At 39.4% G+C, this 18,709-nt stretch overlaps 1 protein-coding gene across 1 annotated transcript in view; it reads right to left on the bottom strand.

Moving 5' to 3' along the window:
• ADAM22 (ADAM metallopeptidase domain 22) overlaps positions 1–18,709 on the bottom strand; it is a 72,372-nt gene that overhangs the window by 13,897 nt on the left and 39,766 nt on the right. Inside the window, exons 14-27 of the mRNA XM_010146162.1 lie at positions 16,911–16,982; positions 16,301–16,393; positions 15,087–15,167; positions 14,819–14,869; positions 14,471–14,534; positions 13,843–13,948; positions 12,653–12,769; positions 12,126–12,294; positions 10,869–10,977; positions 9,894–9,984; positions 8,551–8,568; positions 5,157–5,351; positions 2,331–2,431; positions 1,902–1,968 (exon numbers count right to left, since the gene is read on the bottom strand). Of these exons, the coding sequence (XP_010144464.1) occupies positions 1,902–1,968; positions 2,331–2,431; positions 5,157–5,351; positions 8,551–8,568; positions 9,894–9,984; positions 10,869–10,977; positions 12,126–12,294; positions 12,653–12,769; positions 13,843–13,948; positions 14,471–14,534; positions 14,819–14,869; positions 15,087–15,167; positions 16,301–16,393; positions 16,911–16,982 (1,334 nt within the window). The remainder of the gene's footprint in view (positions 1–1,901; positions 1,969–2,330; positions 2,432–5,156; positions 5,352–8,550; positions 8,569–9,893; positions 9,985–10,868; positions 10,978–12,125; positions 12,295–12,652; positions 12,770–13,842; positions 13,949–14,470; positions 14,535–14,818; positions 14,870–15,086; positions 15,168–16,300; positions 16,394–16,910; positions 16,983–18,709) is intronic.

Raw genomic sequence — 18,709 nt, 5'->3', positions numbered from 1 at the left:
CTCTCTCTACAAGGGGTGACAAGCTTGCCAAAAAGTCTTGGACAAGTCACATGGTCCCGTGCAGTCCAGGATAGACCTCATCAGGAGAAAGAGCATTTTCCTGCCTGGCAGGTCTTCTACCAGGAACACACATGCTGTGCTTCATCCCTAGCAGACTGCTGTACAGCCCTTGGGAAGTAACAAGCCTACTGCCTCTAGCACCAGGAATGCTGCTGGGTTGAGCGACCGTAACAAGCAGCAAGAAGGAAAGCAGAGAATTAGGTGGAGATTGAGGGGCACCTTCAAAAGAAAAAAAAAAATTACAGAAAAAAAATTTCCAACTCACATTCTCTCTAACCACTAACTTAGTGCCCCAAAGTTCTCAGAGCAAACATATAATATACTAGCTGAGCAGCACAGAGGAAAAAATACACCCATTGGATTTTTTTGCTTTTACTGAAACCAATACTCCTCCCCTGCAGTTACGTTCATTCTAGGATAAGAACTGATCTGATTTCATTCTTTACAGACCACTTTGGCTCCAGTGTATACCTCTGCTGAATGACAGAATAATGGTATGACTAATTTAAACTTCATTTAACAAATTTTGCGTAAGAAATACTATTGGAAAATTAAGGAAAGCACAGGTCAAGTTTCTAAAGACGAATGTGCAATCTCATTTGTACTGGCAGTTTGGTCAGACTAGTTTTGCATTTATCAAACTGTCACATGCAAGGAGAAAAGAAAATGAGCAACATAACGTTTCAGTAAGAGTTTATCAGCACAAAGAGCAAGACCACAGGGGCACTTGACAGATAAACTCCTCCAAGGGATCTAGGGCTAAAATTTCTGGTTCCACGTTGCCATTTTGGCCATGCAATGTTATAATTGCAATGTGCATCAAACTGTACCCTATAAGAGAGGGTCTCCTCTACCAACCTTTCTGAGCCTACTCACCTCAAGACAGTGCACTGCAGGTTGAAAAATAGTTTCAGGACAAACTCAAAATCCCCAAACCAAAGAAAGCCTGGCCCAGAGAGGAGTTAGCATTATTAGTTTCCAGCAGGGTTGGTATCAAGCCCATTTGCCCATAAATGTGCATAGTTAGTAGTAATGATACAGTAATGATACATCGTTGCCACCATGGTCAAAGAAGGGGCCATTCCCATATGGCCTATGTGCTGTAAGAGCAGGCCAGTGCTTGACAAGCCCAGGTATTATGTTTCCAGCCATTCACCATTCAATCACAAAAGGAGTCTGAACCAGCAGGCTTAAGTACATAAGAAAGCTTGTTTCCTTATGGGGAGCACTGCACATGTGGACTCTTCAGTAAATGTAACCAATAAATCCACCCTAGGCCATACTGGAAAGGTCTGGGGATCACTCGCTTAGTAAGGGCTCCCATTACCCATTTGTTGCAGGTCTTACTCAAGACTGGTTGTTTTGGGCTTAAAAAAAGAAACTTCAGGGTACTCTCAAGGCAGACCGATACCTCTTCTAAAACCTCCAGGCAGATACGCAGAGAAACTAACTCTGCAATGGCCCAAACCAAGGTGAAGACAAGGGTAGGAAACAGGTTATCAGAAATTCAGTATTGAACCAGGATACACTCAGCAATGGCAGTTTACTGTAGACAAAAGCCCGCAGTGATGGTGCAGGCTGCCACCATCATTGGGAATTGCTATGGGAACGACTGTGAGGAAGCCTACATAAAAAAGAAAATTGATAGTTAATTTTTAAAGAATACATAAGAAGAGGTTGAAACACATTAGCCAAACCATTTACCAGATTATCAGTCAGCAATCAGAATAGGCCACAAAGCAAAAATGCAGCTGTCTACTTTTCAGTACTCTTAATCTCCATCTACAAAATACAAATATGAAAACTGTACTTTTTGGCTTTGCTTTTATAAGTTGACTTACTCAGTTGAATTAGACCGTGGCCTAAATCTTTTGCCTCTGACTTTCTTTCTGTTTCCTCCTATATTACCTGCAAAAAAATCAAAGGATAAAAACAGACAGTAAAACAAGTTGAAACTCACCTGCGTCCAGTGCCAAACTGTATATTCTTTCTGCATCCCCAGCAAAACAGTTGTTACCTCAATAGCTTTAACCACTTAAAAGTCACAAGTCAGTCCCTCTTGATTTACCTCAGATCAGCTCAACTTGACACTTAGGTGATCTTTCTCTACGTTTTACTGCAACTTTGCAGAGTCAATCACTCCTTCATTTCAGCTTTCATTTGAAAAAAATCACTGCACTTCATGAAAAACACTAAACACTGCCTTCAGCAGAGCAGCTGTGGCCCAGAGGCTGGTTTCCACTGTGGCCAGCACAGAGGTTCACACTTACCTTGCCAAGAATTACTCCTAGGCCTCCCATTTTCACAAATGTCTGAAATATGTTTTGTGTCTGGGATCCTTTCACTCCAGGAATGAGATAATCCATTTGACCTGGAACAGGAGGGCTCAGATGCGGTTATTGTTAAGGGTATTGCCTCACATCAATGTTAGCTCAGTGGTTCAGAGAGTCACATTACTGAGGCCAGTAACAAAACACAGCCTAAGGTCTGTCTGCACTAGCAGAGCATCCAGGGTTTTCGGTTAAAACCCTGCGGTTATGCTTCACAGCTGTCCCTGCAGTGGTTTGGTGTGCCCACGTTCAAGAACCAGGCTTCAGCACTGCTTTCACACATCTGATGTGAAAAGCATAAACACCAGCGCATATCAGATTTCCTTGGGATTTGCAGCTCTGCCCCAGTATTTAGCTGGAAGATGCTCTTCCAACTGTGCTCATCTCAAGGTTTTTTCTTCTCACAATCAAGCTCAACTCGCCTGCAGGCTGCCCACTCCCTCCTCGTGCTGCTGCAGAAAAGCTGGGACAGCTTCCCCCACCCCAGTGCTACCAGTCTCAGGGGCCCAGGATTCTGTGATGAGCATCCTCCCACTCACAGCTGGTAGCTCCAGTGGAGTGGTAACTCTGCCTCATTTTTGCTAATTTCAAATTTCTGTTACATTTTGTCAGCCAGTCAGCATTATATACTTCTAATGCTAAAAGCCAAAACCAGTCTTTGTATCTAGGTGCTTGGTGCAAACTACAGTTTTTCTTTCTTGTTGTGTTCTCTCTAAGAGTCAGATTAGTTCCAAAAGAGAAGAAACCAAGAGGAAGTTGAAAAATAGTCAGAACAGATGGCTTATTTATTAGAAAAAAGATTCGCTTAAAGGAACGGTTTCTGCAGTTTCTAAGTCTGGATACTCTTGTATTTTTCAGTCTCTGCCTTCCTTGCAGGGCAGTCATCTGAGAGATGTTCTTCAGTTTCCAGAAGATCAGTCTAATCACAGCTATGCTGAAGTAAGTCCAGGGTTTCATTCATTCAAACTTAATTACAGCATGAAAGGTCTTGAGAACCAACAGATTCACTGACAGATTTTTTTAAATCATTTTCTCCTCCTAAAGGTCTGTTTTCTGGTTCAGGGATGTTTTGCTATATACTAATTTCAAGAGTAATCATAAAGTTAAGTCTTAATACTTGAACAACCTCTGAACACCAACTTCATAGCACTTTCCGGCATAGAGAAGCCCAGGCAGCTAACAGTCCAGTCATTCAAACATCCCCCACAAGGTGCTATCCGTTATCTGCACACAGAGCAAATCAAAAGCAGCTTGGAAGGTAGGAAATAGAACTCTGGGCACTCAAATGGAAGGACTATGTCAGCTCCACCACAATGTTAATGGAATATTTGTCAGACTTACTTTTCCAAACTTGACAATGGCACAACATACCTGAATTGGTGGTGGGGAACAACAGAACTCTCTAGTACAGACAGACCTTAGAAATCATTAGCTCTTTGGAACAAATAATAAACAGAGACACATGAAAGAAATAAGTATGAGAAGAAACACAGATACTAAACTGAAGGAAGGAAGTAGTGCATTAAGTGACATTACTTTAAAAAGACACTTTTTTCTTAAACTGGTACTTGAACCTGCTTACACAAAGCTATGAAAACTTGCTTTCCCAAGGTTTTTTCAAAATCTTATCCAAATGAGAAGAGATTCTCCCATACAAACACTTGCTCCCTGAAAAAAATAATTTATCCACTCACACATCTAAAAAGCTGAATTTAAAAAATTAGAAATCATTAATTAATTACTTCTACAGTTTTCCTCGTAACAAATTCAGATGGATGAAGTTGCATATAGGATCAAGCTGCTATACCCAAAGAGCAAATGTCACTGAAAATTTATCTCTCCCATACACTTCTCTTTGCTTTCTTTGAAATAACAACAAAGAAAGTGGCTTCAGCAACTGCACAGTTATAGATTACTCAACAAGACAAGAATTGAGAATTGCCGTTTTCTTACAAAGCAGTTCAGGACTGTCTATCCCTCCTACAACATAGTGCTTCTTGTAAATTGTTTTAAAGTGCTAGCTGAAGATTTTCCTAATTAAAGGACTTCTAACTGCAGAGAGATGGTGAGCATCATGACCTAATGACCTTAGCAGTTACAAAGGACTCTCAGTACTTTTCAGTGAATTTTCCATTTTAAAATGTTCTCAGGTTTTTTAAGTAACTGAAACAATAACAGAATTAGTGAAATCTGATCAAGGGCAAAATCTAATGCCCTTCTTAGGTTATTCATAACAGCAAGAACAAAACTAGCTGAAGTCTCTACAGAATTATTTTCTAAGATAAAACTTGGTGACCATTTAGTATACTAGTCTAGTAAGTGGAATAAAATGCAAGCACCATCATCTTTAATGAGATAGTAAGAGTATTACACAGAAGTCTAGATCAACTCAGTGAATTAATGACACTGACAAACACAGATGTAAGAATAACATTTACATTGAACAGTTTATGTTTATAACTATTATTGAACCAAGACAGCATTCCTTTTCTTTGATTACATGACCACGATTAAAAAAAAATTGTGGGTTTTCTAATTAATTTTGTTTTGAGCCAGCCATTACTATTAGAGTCTACTTGAAAACAATTCTCAAGCAGGGAGATGATGAATATTTGATTAAACAAAAAGTGGTTTACAATGAAAAAGTTGTTTATTCTGGCCTATTTGTAACAACTAATAGCTCAGGGCACATTGAGAAAAATCAGTAATCAAAGCACAAAGGATACTATTTCAAACATTCCACAAAGAAAGAAGAAAGAATCAAACCTGCTGCAAAACAATGAAATGTTCTGACTAATGGAATAATGGGTGATGGAACAGGTAGAAATCTGAAAATGCGACAGAAAAGCAGACCTCTTCTTAGAACTAGATGCAGAATTTGTGCTGACTCCAGGAGGCATGTCGCTATAAAAAGAGTCGGCCTCTCCAGGCTTTTTTACATAATCTCCCTGGGGTATTTGTCTAAAGTATAATAAACATTGTAGAGTCAGAAAACATGGCAGGCACCAGCACGCACACAAACATGCACAAATATTAGTTTAAAAGAAAGAGGCAAGGCCAGTGATCCTTGAGGAAACTGTTAACCACACAAAATAAACCTATTAATAAATAATTCAACCATCTGAGAGAAAAATCCCACATACTTCTGATATGTGCTGCGAAGTGGATTATGTGGTTTTGATAGGGGAAAACAAGGAACATTTCACTGATAAACTCTGATCATAGTTTCCAAAGTGAAAAGTTGGTGGTTCTTGAGACATTGGATAACCAAGTTCAGACATTTCAAATGGCTCATCACTCTGGTTGTGCAAAGCACCCCTAGCGCAGTACATATACTGCAGCCTGAGCTGAACGCATGCCTGGATCAAAAAGGATTTCAGGAAAGTGAATGCTTTTTTCCTTTTGAGATAGATGCTTTCCACTTAATTTTTGTGAACATTACTAAATCCAGGAATAGCAACCTGTTGAGCTGTTTAAACCTCAGGAGAAAACCCTCCAGTTTATTAACCATTGTCTTGTGCAGAGGACCTAGTGCCAGTGTCAGAGGTTCTCAGCTACTCCCAATCATCACAATAGATTCAATCTGCCAAGACACATAAAAATAATGCCACACACATCTGACAATAGTTTATCCCTTCCCAGAACTAGAATCTCAGTTTTGGTGATGTCCTGGTTTTGCAGGGACAGACTCCTCAGCCAGCCATGGTCTGCAGGCCATTAGCAGTTTCCAAGTCAGCCAGGGCAGCTGACCTGAGCTGACTCACAGGTCTATCCCAGACCATAAACGTCACACTCATTCTAGAAGGGGAAGTTTGCTGAGGTCAGAAGCTCCTCCTGCTTCAGGTGTCTCCTGATCCTGCTCCTCCTCATCCTTCTCCTCCCGCTTCTTCCTATCCCTGCAAGGGCTCGCTTCCCATTCAGCTCCTGAGGACTGCCTTCCTGTTTATTGTGACTGCCGCGCATTCAGTGGACTGAGAGTAATTTCCTGTACTTTATATTGGCACCGGTATTAATTCAGCTGTTTCCTTAAATCCTTTTTCATTTCAACTCGTGGGCGCCCTCTCCTCTTCCTGATCCCACTTCTCAGCTGGGGAGGGCTCACAGAGCAACTGCTACAGTTTAGCCCCAGATAGGGGTAAACAGGTCCATACAGGGTAGACAGGTCCATACAACTATCTAGGCATTAGAAAATCCTAATCAAATTATGCAGCTTTTTTTACAGACAGTGAATCCATTCCCAGCAGAAAAACTGCCATGGAAATATTCCACTTGCAGTCCACCAAATTGAAAAATCCTCCCTAGTACAAGTACCTGCTTTGAAAGTTGGCTGTACTGTAATACCAGCAGTTTAGTTACCTATTCAGCCTTGCACTTTCCACAGCCTTTTTGCTGCAGCCTGCCTCTATTATGAGGTGCATTTATGAGAAATTTTGATTCACATTCAAACTGCGTCCAACTACAGACCTGATCTGGGTTCTCTTTATTCCATATCTGAATTTCTAATGCTCCTGAAGTATTTAAAATATACAATTATGTGGCACATAAATCATTAGTGTTACAATACTTCCACGCTATTTCTTCTAACACCTTCTGAGTCCTGGTTCCTGTGCCATTTCTCAGCCAGTATATCAGTGTGTTCACAGTTGACTCAGTGGGGGCAGCTCTCCAGGGTTCCTGCAGCAAACTCTCCTCTCAGTACCCCATCACAAATTATTTCTCCCACATAGCTGTGCCCTTTAAGATGCACTATTCCAGCTGGCAGAATCCTTGCTCATTTGCTCTTTTTATTATTTTCGATTTACTCATTCCAGTTGCTTAGTAGTACCAAATATCATTCCTTATGTAATGCTCAAAGATGCCTCAATGGCTTCTTTTCACCTTTATTTAAGGACTAATTATATACAATTAAAAAGATCTCCATCATCTTCAAAAGCCTCAGCTTATGCTGGGTTCCATTCTGTCCATGCCCACAGACACAGCTGTGGACTGACTGCATACTCACAGCTCTCTGTCCATATACTAACTTCTGGAGATGAGGGAATCTGAAAAAGATAGATTTGCTAATATTCCAGTGCAAACATGTATGGGGCCGTCTCTTCACGTATTTTGAGGTTCTGGCTGCTCTGTCCTTAGCCAACTGAAACATCCACAGTAGAGTGACTCATTGGCCATGTTATAGCCTATGTTTGTTAGATACATCAAGTGCCACTGAGCAGCACCAAGCCCTGAGATTCTGCCTTCTTTGTGCCAGGTGACATTTACAATCCACCAACCTTTCCATAATATCATTCCTGCCACCCATCTGACCCTGTAATACACAAGCACTTGGTAGGGCTTTTTTGCTTTTTGTAAGTATTTTGAGCCCAGCAGAGAATGCACTACACAGGCAAGGGAAATGGAGAACAAGCACAACGGGTAGCAGCAACACACAAAGCAGCAGCTTGGACCAGGAGGTGGTAATACGAGCAGAAAACAGGAGAATTTGTGAAACCTTCATATCTGTTGGGGACTGTGAGAGGAAGGAGCCAACTCCTTTGCAGAAGACCAGTCTGCCAGGCTGATGACTGAAGAATAGGAGGTGGTCTTCCAGGAGCCAAACCTGAGTCACAAGGAACTGCTGGGTCTTTGGCCACAAGACTAAAAGGGTGAAAATTCAGCTCTGTGCTGAAGACAATACTGTGCTTTGGCTACGAATCAAGTGAGCAGGGTGGTGGGAAGGAATGGGCTCTTCATTTGCACAGCAATTTAAATGCATTGTATTTTTAACTGCAAAGAAGCTCCAGGAATGGATTTGTCTCAAAAGGTTCCTGAACATCATGTTAATATTAATTATTCAGTTCTCAGCCTCCCAAGAACACTGTCATCTCTAACACCAGATTTTCTCTTATTGGAAATATTCTCCTGTTTTCCTGAATAAAATATTCTATCTTAGAAGTAAACATGATATTTGCTACTGAGCCCAGTGAAATCAGGATTTCAAGCAATGCCTTTACAGAATAAATACCAATTTCATATATTCAAGCAAATACTCTTTAAGACATGATAATTCTTCATTATATTTTCTATAATGAAATTATTTTCATTATAGCATGTAAATAAGAGAGAAGAAAAGCTATTTTCAGAACTTACAAATATGCATTCTATGACTTTCATCACATACCTCTGTCTTCTGTAGTTTCTTTCCATACAAAGAGAAGAGAAAGAAAGAAGAATGAGTTATCAATATGCAGGTATACTTGGTCAGTAAGAGAAAAAAATGTATGCAGAATGAAATTTTTGCTCAAAATATTTCTCCAGAACACACTTCTGAAAGAAAAAAACTCATAAAGACAAAAAAATCAGAATAAACAAGGAAAATATATTAACGTTGATGGCTAATGTCAAGGCTCAGTTGGAGATGCTGTTCATGATGAGTTTAAGACTGTTCACTGTGAAGCTGCTAGTGAAAGATGCGCTCTTGCCTTCTACCTCCAAAAACTAATCCCACTGGCTAAATGTGATGTCAAAATGAGCCCTTAACTTTTGGAGTTGTACTCAAAAGAGAAGTACAGGTTTTCAGATACTACCAGAAGCTGAGTATGATATGTGAAGACAGAATAACCTACCTTTTTACTATCCTAATCTTCACACTTTTTTCAAGTGCTCCTTTCCTTACGTATTTCTGAGCTGCCCTCAGTTTACCTCAGCCAAACAAACCAGCAGGGGATGTGCCAGTTTGTGATGCCAAGCTGCTGGGCCTGTGTTTCAGCTACAACACTGCCCACAGCTGGACCTGCCCTGCCCTCCATGCATGCTAAGGACCTATGGAGGAGGGGCTTCAGGAACCAGTCTCACTCAAACTCAGGCAACAAAGTAAATCCTTGAAACTTTTTTTAATACATTAAAAAAAAATAAAACCTCTCTGTTTTCACAAGAAATTCACAGAAGGAGAAAAAAATGAAAAAGATCAGTCAGGTTAAAATAATCTATTTTGCCTCCCAGTGAGCAGAACACTGACAGCTCTATGCCAGGAAAGAACTTGCTCCTTATTTGCAAATTACAGATTTCTCTCTCTTATGAAAATCATGCCTGAATTAATTTCAGGTTAAGTTGACTGAATATAAACATCCTTCTAAGGAATTCTATGGTTAAATGCTTTACTGACTGACTGAAGGTTTATCTTGCTAAATTTACTTTATCAGACTTACAATTTAATCAGACTGTATCGTTGTATTTCCTTTGTCAGATACAGTAAAAACATAAACTGATTGTCTACAAAAAACCAAAACCAGATAACTAATAAATAAGAAATAAATTTCCAACCTGGATCAAGCTCTCCAAAACCACACACACGTAAGAACTGCTTGAAAAATGCTAATATTATACAAATGTCACAAATGTATAAATATAATCCAGTTTGGGTTTTTTTAGATTATGTTTGAATTGTTCTTTTCATAACACAATCAGCTGTCAGATAAAATAGACATATATTTAACTGTATTAAGAAGAACACAATTTACTTACTTGTAACCCCAACCAGTTATTCCTAAAACGAGAGCCAATACTAAAATGGTGCCAGCAATAGCCCCTATTATTATATTTGTGCTAACAACACCTGGAAACACAAGAAAGGGGAAAAATATACAGGGGTTTAGGAGAAAAATATACAAAACCAGTAAATGCACTGTCTTTCAAAAACCTGCTTGGACAACTTGCACTAGGCTGATTAACTGTAACCAGTGATACAATCTCTGTTTGTTCCTCTTAAGCAAACACTTGTTACATGGGAAAGTTTTGCCAGGTATGCCAATATAATGTTATCGATATTAAACTGCTGTAGCTTACATCCTTACAACCTGCCTGGCGAATACATACTTACATTGGAATAAAAGTTACTTTTTTTTTTTTTGCTTCCCCTTCCATAGCTCAATAAACTAACCAAAAGAGACATTCTAGAAGATGGTAAAACTTCTCCCCCACACGGATTTATAATGAATAACATTTGCATCCATATTTTTCCACAATATATCTTTCTCTTGTATGCAAGCCTAAAGATGAATAAAAAATTGTACTCACAAAATGTAGAAGCCTAAGATTTGTGTGCCAACATTCTGCATACTGGCCACATAATAAAAAATTGACTCCACAAATAAAAAACAGTCATGCAAGTGGCAGTACCTTTCCGTCTAAATATGAAAAGTTAGTTGCTTGTCCTAATCTATCAATATACTTAATAAGGCCAAGGTACAACAAGCAAGGTACAACTAGACACACTCGTACCAGTCCCAAGAGATGTACTGAGTGCTTGTGAGCAGCACCACTTGCATCCAGCCTTGGGACTGTGACCTTATTCACAGACTCTGAGTGCTTCTGCTGCGGGAGGAAGGGAACGAGGTCCTAACTGTACGCTAACTGAAAGAGTAGGAGATCTTGTTTCACTTAATGAACTTTCCTCAGATCCGGCTTTTCCAGTTATTGGTAAAAATCATGACAACATACCTTTATTGATGGCATCTTTATCAAAAAATATATCATCTTTTATACGAGAACTGCAGTCATCTCCTCCCCAGAATCGGTCACAGACACACTTTATTTCATTGCTACAAACCTGCAGCCAAAAGTGTAGCTCAGAATAAATTCATAAAATTAATTTATTCCCATTATTAATACCTACAGTATAGGTACAGTCATATTGCACTGATTTTAACTGCCTGTAAAATTTTGCAAAACATTTTAATATACAGCAATTTTTAATTTATGTATTAGATATGAATGTATTAAATGTATTATTCTACTTTACATACAAATATATGTAATATATATGCCCTCTTCCTGGAAGTGTTCAGGGCCACACTGGATGGGGCTTTGAGCAACCAGATCTAGTGGGAGGTGTCCCTGCCCATGGCAGGAGGGGGGAACTATATAATCTTCAAGGTCCTTTCCAACCCAAACCATTCTACGAATCTGTATTAAGTACATTAGTATCTTTTTAATGTAATCTATATTTAATAGAGCCATTTAGGATTGCTTTGGGAGACTTAGAACTTCAACGATTTTATTTTCTTGAAATATGACATGGTGGTTAAGTTCAGATAAAAAAATGAAGTTTTAATGCAGCGTAAAAGACCAAAGACATGAGAGAGAACAACTCCTTTGATCTCAACTCAGCAGTAGGGACCTGGACACTGTTTCACACTGTGTGAGGAACAAAGGGACTCACCAGGGCCACAGAAAAGCCATAGGCTGTGCACCAAGCACAGAAGCTGCCACTAGCTAAACGCCAGCTCACTGCCCTCTTCTATGGAGCAAAGGAACTCTCAGCCAACAAAATCCAACAACTTTATAAACCTTCTTGGCTTTTGGCACAATACAGAGGGAATTTAAAAAGGCATCCAGAAGACCAGATGCCCAGACAGAGACCCAAGTTTCTCAGTTCTTAGACCTTTATATTCTGCAGTACATTATCTGAGGAAATATCAATCAAGTTAGCAGAAGCGATAACAAGATGATTTATTAATAAAATTTTTGCAAAACTAATATGTACTTACTGTGACTCATTGTTTAAGAGGCCTTGACTGGTATGCATTATGCTTATATATGTGCCTCCTCCCCCTTTTTCCTTTTCAAAACCTTCTCCAGTATAAAGACTTCTACAGTCATGCTGCTGGCTTCCTGAAAGGTCTAACTAGTACACTACACAATGGCAGATACTCAGCAAAAACAAAAAAAACAGGATTAAAGAGTACAAGAACATACACCATGTCCTGAACAAATTTGGGTGTCTGTGGTGCCTGGGCACGTACTGAAGTTGAAGGCCTCAGTGGGGAGGCAGCGATGCTCAAGGCACACCATGTTGGGTCCGCATGGCGTCCCATTCTCCACATAGCCCAGGTCCGTCTCTTCATCTAGCTTCACATGGCCACCACTGCAAGACAAACGAGAGAACCCTGGAGACTTCTGCTGTGATTAGATTTGCTTGAGAACTTGGGCTCTAGGCTGCTGCCTTAATTTCTGTCTGCGTTATAGTCTTTCCTGGTCCTGGCCATTCTAAGTACTGCCTTATTTATCTTACTGGCCCTAACATGAAACAAACCAAAATGCAGTATATCTGCATCAAACAAATACAATGGTGAGAACAAAGACCATTTTTCCTACATAAAAGCTAGTGTTGGAGAAAACATTTGAGTAGGACTTTGTTGTTCTCCACTTAGGAATGAGAAAGCAGACAAGCATGCAAGATGGATATTTATTGTCTCTGTCCTGCTTTCACGGTTTCCAATTACCTGCAGTTGTAGACTTTTCCAAACTGCAAGACTGATGATGTGATTTCACCATCAAGTTCTCCAAGTCTAGGCACACTGGATATATTGGAACAGAGAAGGTATCCACAAAGCACATCTCTGTATTGAAAGAATAAACAGGTACTCACTGAAAAGAAAATTCCATGAAAGTGCAAGATCAAAAAAATGTGGTTTTCTTTGCTTGCTTTGTAATATTTTTGTTATTCCTCACTTTTCTCCCACTAGTAACTCCCATAAATAAGGTCGTTTCCCAAGAAAATTACTCTCCTTGGACCTTAGACTTAGAAAAGAGTAATTTTTAGGACATATTACCAAAGAATGCTCTGAGTAGTAGCAAGCAGGGAGCTGTCAACAACAAACCACATCAAATTGATATAATAACCTTTTAAGATACATTAACCGATCTGTAGAGGAGAAACAGTAGATACTGGCTTTAAACAAACTCTCATATGACACCTGTGTAAGGGAACTAGAGACACCAGGTTGAATTAAACTGTTGAAGGGACTTTACAACTCGTGTGTGGAAACTTGTGCATCGTCTGATCTCTCTCATATTACTGAATATCTTCTACTTGTGAATTTGTAATGGAATAAAATAAGGTTATCAAATCTGCACAAAAAGGTGGGAGAGGATATTAGTTCACCTGTGGGCAAGACCAGAATTCAAATGGCATTGACAGAATGGAGAACTCATCTGAAAAAACAGGGTGCAGTTTGATGAGGACCAGCAGAAGGTTCAGAAAGAGGCAGAAATAGTCAACTGCATAAATACTGAACGTGAAACAATGGCTTAGGCAGCAGCTTGCAGGAAAAGACATGGAGGGTTTCAATATGGTGAAAACTGAATGCAGCACAATGGCACAGCATAAAAGGTGAACACCACGCTAAGACACAAAACCTCAGGCTGCTCTCCTGTTCATTGCTAAGCCTTGCCAAGAGTATTGGGATCGCTTTTGGTCCAAGTGCTCCCAAAGCTCAGACACTGCTCTCTTGCCAGAGATCATCTCCTCTCCACACTCCTCTCCCTCCAGAATTTGCTGCACTGAGGTCTACATGAGGCCAGGACAACTCTGTTCTATACAGAGGTTTTTTTAGCCTCTTCATGCCAGCTAAAGAATGCTATCAGGTAGACAAAAATCTCATACCAGTTGTTTTCTAAATGGTCAACTTACTGTTTATTGCATTGTATCCAAGAGTCCTTGTCTCTTCCACAGTTTCCCTTCTCAGTTCCTTCAATATTCAGCTTCTCATAGCAGTACCTGTCAGCAGCTGTCACTTCTAAAAGCAGAAACAAATTTCTTCTAAGACGGTGATGGCTTTAAAAAGCCCTTCCCAGGTCTTGGGAAATGGCAATGCACAATCAAAGCAAGCAGAGCTTCCCAATCTGTGAACTGCAGTACCAATGGTCTGCAGCTGGCTTGTGAAATTCACAATGTTCTCAATTAAACATTTTATGTCAGCATCACAGGACTGTTTTAAGATTTTGTTCAGATTGACCAGTGTTTATTGTTCCAAAATGTCCAGAAGCCACTGAAATAAATGAATAGAGTATAGGGTCCCTATGTGCTTATTAATGAGAAGTTAAACCCTGGATTTCAGAATAATCACCAGTAAGTTAACCAACATTAGAGCTGGACAAGACAATGGAAAGACAAAATGATGAGGGAAGGGCAGGGGGATGTACAGTCCTAGCTGTTTTTAATGGTCCTGAATCTGCCTCTTCCTTAATTTTTCTCAGCTAAGATAATCTTTCAAGCCACATGAACCACAACCAATTTAGGAAATGTAACATTCACTCACTTTCACCCCAGATATATTTACACTGACGGTCCCTGGTTTTACACCTTCCTCCAAAACAAATACCCTAGAAAGATGAAAAAGAGACAGATAAAGTTTCAAATAACTTGATTTTCCAAGTTTTGTATTTGTTTAATACACAAATTTGTCTCATGCTTTCTATTGAGGCAACTAATATGTCATTCTATTTTCTGCTAATTTAAATGGTTGGCTCCAAAATATAACTAGAACTCAGAACACAGGAATGTCAGCACAACTGACCCAGGTGACTTCCACAGATCTTAACCAAAGTCTATAAAAAGCTATCTATAAAAGCAGAAAGAATGTAAAACAAATGGAAGTGCTAATTACCTGCTTGTTATCACATGAGTATCCATCCATTTTATGAATATTGGGAGAACACTACAGAAAGAGACAACAACTTGATCAGACAAGCATGGAAGAGAAGTATACAACAAAAGTCATATGAAAAATTAACTCAGTGCCATGATGGATTTTTAGTATCAGCAAGTTTAATGCAATTTTTACAAACCCTGCTATTCAAAATGGTAACATTCATAGTGATTGAGAGGCTACAGGTGTGTTTTTTTCATCTCTTGGATAGAAGATAAAAAATTACCTGGCTGGAATTTCCTGTACAGTTCTCTGCAATATCACAATCATTGACAGCTTCTCGGCACAAAACCCCTTTTGGTTCAAACTGAAAAAAAGGACAGAAAATTAGTGTCTTGGTTTCTCCATATCTTGCTTTAAATGCAACACTTCCTCAGAGTTTTAACTAAAATAAAAAACAGGTAATGTCCCTGTGCTGACTGAAGCATGAAGACTTTCTTTACCTTGGTGCAGACATTGCATCACTGAAGCCACTGGCCATTTACGGATGCAAATGGCACCACTCTTGCAGGCACTTCCTCCCAAGTGCACTGAGTGCAGGGCCGAGCAGGGTAAATGCTCTCACGGGACACAGGACCCCCGGGGTTTATCAAAGCAATACCACAGTGGCTTGTAGCATTATCTCAACCAGGTCATTGCAAATTTTTGTGACTATTTTACTCTTCTTTATAAAACACACAGACTGATCCTGACCTTCTCTCTAGGGATGAAGAACTGAAAAGCTTTATATTCCATTTAAAAAAGTAATGTGCTTAGGCAAAAGTGATCTGTTCCAGCATAATTTGTGCTTTTTTTTTTTAACATTAGGATGAACCCAAAGTCAAGAATGTGGTCCACAGTTATTACTAATGTTCCTCCTACGGAAATTAAACCATCAAATACCCACAGTCAAAGATAAAAATATCACAGCTTTAATAACATTAATAATAATTATCATTATTACTAAATGAGTATAAACAACTATTTGAAGTCATATCTAGGTGGGGTTCCTTACAGCCAAGTTCTGGCTAAACCTCCTTTTCCTATTTACTGATATATCAGGAAGAATACCTTACAGTTTACATGGGGCTTGATTCCCTTTACTTTCCCATTCAGCCCCATGGGGCAAATTCAGAGCAACATGCAAAGCATCAGGAGTGCTGCATGGGAAAGGACATGCATGTTTAAACAAGGATGCCTCAAGAAATCTCATGGAACTTCAACCTGATTCAGACTTGACTGAAACAGGAAGGCTTTAATTCACCTCTGCATTTAATTACAGTCCCTGCCCCCCCAAAAAACAAGCCTAAAAGACAGAGAATAGCCCCAGACAAACCAGTTTTCAGCCACTTTTAAAAGGTAAGCTTTCAGAAAAGTAATCACAAGGTTGTCAAGGAAAAAGTGCTGTAGTGCCTGTAGCCACCTGGATGCTTTCCTGGCAGTGAAGGTTAATGCCCTTACCCGGCACTTCCGACAGCAGAGCCCGTTGCTGCACTGGGAGCCTGCCGTCAGGGTGCAAGTATTGCAGCACTCTCCTCCTTCACTGGCGCACTCCTGAGGAATACATACACTTATAACAGAATACATGGGAAAAGCAGATGAGCCCCAAGCTCTCTTATTACTTCTTGTCCTGGCATGCTACCTGAACAGATTTTTAATGAGGTTTTTAGGCAACCCCAGGCAGAAAAAGGCATGCACCATGGCGCATGAAGCTGCTGTTTCTTATGCAATATAGGAAATAATTTTTCTAAATTCACAGTGTCAATCATTAAATGCTGACATTTTAGCACTGACCAGAGTCATGTTCCTATCTAGGAAAATAAATTCTTTAATATCTTTAAGGCCTGATTCTGCTCAGGTAGCTATTACCCTTCAGGATTCGTGTGGTGATAAAATAAAAAAGGTGGCCCACATCATTGTGTTAAACAGATGGAAAAATGCAAGAAATTATGAATCCTTTGCCACAGGACCTTAACATTGCCTGTCTTCCTCCACTTGATGTTAATGGCAGGGATAGGCAGCACCAAGTCTTGGAGAATCTAGATGCTAATTTCAAGTATACTGCACTTACTGCTATCGTCCCACAGTCACATTCTTCTCCATCTTCAACAAAGCCATTGCCACATTCTGGAGGATCCAGAAGCTGCAGGTCAAAATCAGAAATCAAAGGGCACATCTCTCTAAAATTTCTAAAGGCAATTCTTCAAAAATAATTTTTTCCCCTCTTTGGGCTATTACATTAACTATTGCATTAAGAAATATAATAGTAACTTTTATTACATAAATGAGAAGACATATAGTGTGTCATCAGCACAAAAATTTTTCAGATTGTCCTCTGAGTTCTCCAATTAGACCAGGATCGTTCCAGAAACCACTATGCTTATGAGCCATCTGCACAAGCACATCGCTCATGGTGCAGAGTGCATTTCTCTGTGGCTGCTGCCTTTTGTCAGTAGCCCACAGGATGGTGCATCATACCAAGCGCCTCACTGTGCCACAAACCAGCCTGAGGCTTGTAGCACAGGATGACGTGCTATTATTAGATCCCCCTACTGAAATGGAAATTTGACTACAGAATGAAATGTGTATGTAGAATTTAACATTAAATATAAGCCAGCAATTATATTCTAGAATTATTAAAGAGTTCTTAAAACTGCTTGTTTCCTATGTATTTTTCCAGACATTTTATCTTCTTTGGTATCTATAGGTGTGCTGCACAATACAGACAAGTAGATGGCAGTAACAGAGGGTCCTGCCTTAAAATATTGGGCCAATTTGTTGCAGTACATAGGGACAGCTAAATATGAAACGGAAGAAAAAAAGCATGAAAAGCATGAAAATCAGGTAACTTTTCCCCAAAAGTCATGTAATTCATCCATTCATTTGAAAAAAGCATGCACTCAGTCTGTTCCAGCAGTCATTGATGTAATTTTCAGGATCACAGTTGACTTTACAGTGGCGGGAGCACTGTCAAACACTGCACATTGTCACATCAGTTTTTCTTTATCTCCTATTTCTTGAAAAGTGAAAGTAAGTCTGTGTTTCACCACCCTTGCTAGGAAACACGTCTTTGACAGCCTTCTGAATTAGACAGACATCCATTGACAGTAACTTTAAACCATCCCAAACAACGATACACAAAAGATTCTAGATCACCATGACTTCCACATCTAACACTCACATTTCCACGTCATTAGAAAAAATTGTAAATGCTGCCAATCAAAATTGAGATGAAAGCAATTGGGTTTTTTCTAAGTGACAGATGTGTAAATTAACGTAACTGCTATAATAAGCCCAAGTAAGACACATCAAACTACAGAAACAATTCAGTCAGCAAAGAAATAAAACCATCAATATTTTTCTCCACCTTTAATGAGACGGGAAAAAGCAAACTTCTAAAATGCAGGTGCATTTTAAAGAATGAGAAATCTTATTAATGAATTAGAGTGCTTTCTTTCCACATTTAAATATATTCTTCCATGAAAAGGAGACCTTTGAGAAACAAGCAGACTCAACTTATCCAGATTTGATGCCTTCACTTCCACCCTCTAACATTTATTGAAATTTTGTGGTTGTTGAAAAATGCACTTTTTCTCAGCTGCTCCATGAGGAATGTGTATTATTCCAGAACTGACCTTCTCGTTTACATGTGACCACCTCAGCTATCAAGATTTTTTCCCTATTAGACTGTCTTTCTCCCATAGCCTCTTTCTTTTGCTTGTTGCAAGATGACCATTAGAGGATAACATTAATTATTTACAGAAAAGAGTTACCATTAAAAGATATCATTATCTTGACTACTTTACATTTTAACACATGCTTCAGTAAATGGAGCAGGAATACACTGAAACCCTGCTGCAAATCCTCCAC

The sequence above is a fragment of the Buceros rhinoceros genome, unplaced genomic scaffold (assembly GCF_000710305.1).
Source record: "Buceros rhinoceros silvestris isolate BGI_N320 unplaced genomic scaffold, ASM71030v1 scaffold11072, whole genome shotgun sequence".
In the NCBI taxonomy this organism is placed as follows: domain Eukaryota; kingdom Metazoa; phylum Chordata; class Aves; order Bucerotiformes; family Bucerotidae; genus Buceros; species Buceros rhinoceros.
The sequence above is the reverse complement of the archived record's forward strand: the minus strand, read 5'-3'. Positions and strand labels throughout refer to the sequence as shown.